General features: G+C 45.5%; 1 protein-coding gene across 1 annotated transcript; it reads right to left on the bottom strand.

The window, feature by feature from the left end:
* Positions 1-3,654: 3,654 nt before the first annotated feature.
* On the bottom strand, positions 3,655-5,483 carry LOC137781920 (acyl-coenzyme A thioesterase 1-like). The gene is made up of 3 exons (XM_068570941.1): positions 5,024-5,483; positions 4,717-4,919; positions 3,655-4,282 (listed from the first exon to the last, which is right to left on the bottom strand). The coding sequence occupies exons 1-3, from the start codon at positions 5,481-5,483 to the stop codon at positions 3,674-3,676; spliced, it is 1,272 nt and encodes a 423-aa protein (XP_068427042.1). The 3' UTR covers positions 3,655-3,673.
* Positions 5,484-5,687: the final 204 nt, after the last annotated feature.

Genomic DNA, 5,687 nt, shown 5'->3' with positions numbered 1-5,687 from the left:
GAAAATGAATTAACGTGGGTTTAAAAGCCTTGTATCTGCTTCTGTGAATCATTTTATAGTACCTTACAGGACCGTGTGTGTGTGTGTGTGTGTGTTCCCACATAGTTGCAAACTTTATCTGACGAGTGCAGTGGATACAGCGACATTCTTTTTGACTTTGTTCATTCAATGTGTCAAAATGTAAATGGAAAAATGTCCAACGAGCCCAAGGTAAGATCTTTATTTGAACACGTTAAAAGGTTGTAACAAACAGGCCCAGTTAGGAGACGAGGTGTTAGAAAAAGGTGAAGCTCAAGCCACGCCCAGATTAAACCTGGGCCTTGGCCAGATATATCCCGGGAATAAACTGTCCTAAGCCAAACTATACCCAGGGGTGTAAAATAGTCTCGGGCCGAGGTCATTTTATACCCCAGAGTATAAAATGGCTTAGGTCATAATATACCCAGGGTATTATCTAGGCCTGTTACACCGGTATAAGAGACAGACATAGATAGCTTAAAAAAGGAATAGTAAACGCATATATAACAAGATTTTCAAGAATAAAAAAGTATCCAGGCATCAGGTCACATTATTACCTGGTTAACCTGTTCCTCTGTCTTCCATATGTGTCTCTATATCTTAGCTTTAATCTGCGTGGCGTCACAGCTCAGGTGAGCTCTGAAGAACTCCTGGATCTTCTTCCACAGGTGGACCTCTGCTGCTGCGTGGGACCTGGGCTCCCCCCCCCACAGGACAGGCATGCCTATAACCCCATGAAAACTGGAGGGGCAGTAGGGGCCATAAGGTGGCTCGAGGTAATGCCCCGCCCCGGGGTAACACACACTCTCAAAGTTGTCCTTCCCGTGACGCTGCAGTCTCTCCACCATCATGTCCAGGGAAGCCTTGCTGTCCCAGTTGAGGTCGTTCTCCGAAGCCACGAAGAGGAAACGTCCATCGGCTCGTTCAACAGGGATCAGCGTGGCCTTGTTCTCCTCTGCCAGTGGGTCGTGCAGAGTATTCTTGATATTGGCAGCCCCGGACTCAGTGGGAATAATCTTGCTGATGTCAAACATTAACGCAGGGTGGATCTGGCTCTTCTTATAGTAGAGGGGCAAAACAGTGTTGGCAGAGCAGCCGTTGATCCACACTGTGGCCGCAACACCTGGCAGGTAACAGGCCATCGAAAGTGCAAGATCTCATACAAAGAACAAAGAATACAGCTACACACATTTCTACATACATATATATACATATATATACATATATATATATATATATATATATATATATATATATATATATATATATATATATATATATATATATATATATATATATATATATATATAAACCTAAAGTTATGGACTAACAGGAAGTCATTTTTTCTGTGACTTCCTGTTAATACTTCGAAGGCAGCTGAAAACTGTAATAAAGCGAATTCAAATGTATTTGCACTAGTGGCGGCCAGCCAATAGAGGGCCGCCCACCATGAACCACCAAAAAAAGGAAAAAAAGATATTTATAAAATTCTTAATTATGAAAATAATAATAATTATAAAAAAAACGTATAAAAGTTTTTGATCTATGGAATATATCCAGAAGTATCTGTAAAATATCAGTTTTTCCTGCTTGTCCTCAGCTGCTTCGTGCACGTGGTGGGGCCGGATCCATTTGGCCTAAGAAAGACAGGTCTAAGAAGCAGTTCAGCCAATCACTGAGCAAAGATATAAATGATTGACATGGATGGACGGATTTTTAAACCAATCAGCGCCCTAAAAAAATTACTTCTGGGAGGGTTGGCCGCAGACTGCGAGTACTCGTCTCTCGTCTGACGAGGCGCGAGCCGTCCATTTTAACAATATGGTAGCGAGCACTGCTCTTCGTAGAAAACCAACAGCTAACTCGGTATAATCTCCCCAAGACTCGTTTGAGAGAAGAACTCCGGGTGAAACACCTCGTCCCAGATCAGGCGGACCTCTTTATGACCCAATAGACTGGCTGAAAGGGAAGCAGCTTCTGTGGAGACGGCTAAGCTAACAAGACGGTGTGGCTAAGCTAGCTGCTGGATGCAGTTGTGCTAACGTCGTATCTTACTTTCCATTCTTGCTTTTTTTTTAATCAACATGGACCGAATCAAGCATGGACAGCTGCAGGAGTAAGGGACACGAGACACTTGTCTAAAGAATTACGAAAACATGACAACACTAGAAGGACAGGCATGGATAACTCAGTCAAGCTACTAAGCTAGCTTATCAAGCCAAGTCAACGTCACTACCCACTGACTCAGGAATGTGTTGAAGAAACATAACGAAGTGGATAAAAACGGGCACGTTTTATCCCAATTAATTGATTGTGTGAAGTTTCGTGGGCTGTTGAGCTGCCCTGGCATAACGAGACTGACCCCTGAGTCCAGGAGGACCAAGACAGCCAGCCACGTCCAGGACGCCACAAAAACGAGCAGTTTGACGGCATGCTATCGGCTATCATATGTAAGTAACGCAATTGGTGTTCTGGCTTTAGAAAACAGTTTGTTAATCAATACAAAGGTTGTAATAACTGTGTTTTAGGGGAAATCAGAGCGAGGACTGGCTCTCTCTTTCTCTTTCTGTGTGTGTGTGTGACTATCTTTCGGAGGGGTATGCAACATGAGATGGATGCATTTGCTGCCGTTTGCTCCCAGAAGGCACGACTCTAAGTCACTATTTTCTTCCTTCTGTCCTCACCTGAACCGCGTGGCGAGAGAGAAAGCCAAGAGTAATGACGGAACTATTTGGAAAAAGCTTTGTTTTGTTGCTCGGTCTGTGTGGAGGCGTGGCTTAAGCCGCACGTGATGCACCTTAAGTCACTTCCTTGTAGAGGCACGAGACAAGGCAGTGACTTATCGCCTCTTTTTGTCCTGACCATTGAGCCTCTAGCAATTGCAAATAGAGGCCATAGTGAGTTAACTGGTATCACAGTTCATGATACTGAGAATAACATAGGATTATTTGCTGATATATTGCTCTTTCTGACAGACTTGCTCGAATCAATTCCTTCTTTACTAGGTTGAATAGAAACATATGGTAGTTTCTCCGGTTGTAAGGTTAATGCGCCCATGGCTACAATCCTATTCTTGAAAAATCTGAGGGATTGACAGACCACATTTCTACTCAAAAAACGATCATACAAAATGTGGGTTTACACATTTTTTTTTGTATTTTTTACTTGCATCTACCATTTCATTTATATATTTCACTGCATTTGTAAACCTAAGACCTTTCTAGTAGTGAGAACACCGTGAGAACACGCTGTGCTTTAGGAGTGAAAGGCCAAGCTGTTCCTGACCCTTGAATAAAATACAACAATGGGTTTTCTTCTTTTGTCCCCAGCTTGAACCACTGGCCTTGAACGCCTCACACTCTTGTATCTCTAGAGTCTAAACTAACTCGCCTCCAGTGTTTTCCTCCTGTGTGTTTTGTGTTTTATAAGATATGTAACGTATAAGAGACAGACATGGACAGCTTGAAAAGTTATAGTAAACATGTATATTAAAGATTTCCAGTAATAAATACATATCTGAAAATGATCCCCATGAGTGCTACTTAAATCTCTCGGCATTTCCTCTCAGAGTACAGTTGTAACCAGGCATCAGGTCACAATCTTACCTGACATACAACTAGTGATTAACTTGTTCCTCTGTCTTCCGTATGTGTCTCTACATCTTAGCTTTAATCTGCGTGGCGTCACAGCTCAGGTGAGCTCTAAAGAACTCCTGGATCTTCTTCCACAGGTGGACCTCTGCTGCTGCGTGGGACCTGGGCTCCCCCCCCCACAGGACCGGCATGCCTACAACCCCGTGAAAACTGGAGGGGCAGTAGGGTCCGTAAGGCGGCTCGAGGTAATGCCCCGCCCCGGAGTAACGCACGCTCTCAAAGTTGTCCTTCCTGTGACGCTGCAGTCTCTCCACCATCATGTCCAGGTAAGCCTTGCTATCCCAGTTGAGGTCGTCCTCTGACGCCACGAAGAGGAAACGTCCCTCGGCTCGTTCAACAGGGATCAACGTGGCCTTGTTCTCCTCTGCCAGTGGGTCGTGCAGAGCATTCTTGCCATTGGCAGCCCCGGACTCAGTGGGAATAATCTTGCTGATGTCAAACATTAACGCAGGGTGGATCTGGCTCTTCTTATAGTAGAGGGGCAAAACAGTGTTGGCAGAGCAGCCGTTGATCCACACTGTGGCCGCAACACCTGGCAGGTAAGAGGCCATCGACAGTGCAAGATCTCCACTTTTTGAAATGGACATCACACCAACTCCTTTACTGCCAACCTGTGTGGGGACAGACATGCAAACTATCAGCTGCATTTTTATTATTTCTTGTGAGGCCACACAGATAAAAAAAACATGAGTAGAACAGAAAATGTGAGCCAGCAAGTACAGAACTACCAAAAACAATGAATTCAATATTCTCAGAGATTAGTTTTGTGGTTCTTAACTGGTCTGACCCACCATCACCCCTTAAAGACAAGCTGCGACCCCAATGGAGGAACATTTTCAACTTCTCAACTGTATTTAATGAAAATATATTGCAGTTTGAACCTGAGCTAGTACATATAACAGTAATATAGTAATTATCCTTACTCTGCTGCATAAAAAGTCCCTTCAAAATAAAACCACAGGATTTCTTTTTGTCCTGGCAAAGCCCACTCAAAACGGGTTCGCGAGACACACCAGTTGAGAATCACTAGTTTAGTTCAACTCACCTCATTTTGCTTTTTTAAAAACCTTATGGCTTCCTCGAAATAATCCAGATGGACCTCTTTGATGTTCTTCGCCATGTCATCATGACCGTACAGCGCTACAGTCAGAACCACAAACCCTCTGGAGGCCAGCAGGGAGGCCCTCTTCTCCGACAAACCTCCACCGAAAGTGTACAGATCCAACACGCCGGGGAACGGACCTCCTCCTGGATCAGGAGGCACACGCAAGAACAAAGTCACGTACGTTTTTATGCCGTCAGAATGATGGAAATGACAGCAACTAAATCATGTGACAGAGACAAAGAACAACCTGGAGGAGTGAACAGGACACCACGGATATTTCCGTCTTTGATCGTTCGCCGGCTGACCCCGTCTCCAATCAGAAGCCTCTCATTGGTCGCCTCAGCCAGCATCCTGCCTCCCTCCTCCTCCTCCTCGTGCATGGAGAACTTCACCACGTGGGGGTCCAGCGACTTTGTCCTCTGAAACCTCTTGTGCAGGGCGGCGGCCCTCATGGACCACAGCAGACCCATGGGTTCCACGCCGGTGTAGCTCCCGCTGAGAGAGGGGTCCCTCTGCAGGTCGACCCCCCCGCTGCCATCGGCCCTGTAGGTGGCCGAGGACCTGAACACCACGCCCTTGTCGTCGGTGGTTCTGGCTCTCAGGGTGACCACCTGCCTGGACCTCAGCCCGTCCACCTTCAACTGAACCGGCTCATCGAACATGCATCTGGCTCTCGGCAGCAGCCTCAGTCGGATCTGGGAGGACATCTGTTTGCAAACATATTAAAAACCTTGTAAAAACAAATACATTATTAGAGATTAAACCGGTGGTTCCTGAACGTTTTGTGACCCCCATGTCTTGTTTGGGCTTTCGTCACGTGTCGGATGTCTTTGAGTCGATAGCAGTCGCCCCAAAAGAGCGACGGTTCTATGATGAATCACTCGTTCGTATGTGTTTGTAGCGCAGCTACA

This window comes from Clinocottus analis, unplaced genomic scaffold, assembly GCF_023055335.1.
Source record: "Clinocottus analis isolate CAN_PGR_092001 unplaced genomic scaffold, fCliAna1.0.p SCAF_11, whole genome shotgun sequence".
Classification (NCBI taxonomy): Eukaryota; Metazoa; Chordata; class Actinopteri; order Perciformes; family Cottidae; genus Clinocottus; species Clinocottus analis.
This window is presented reverse-complemented; position numbering and strand designations above follow the sequence as displayed.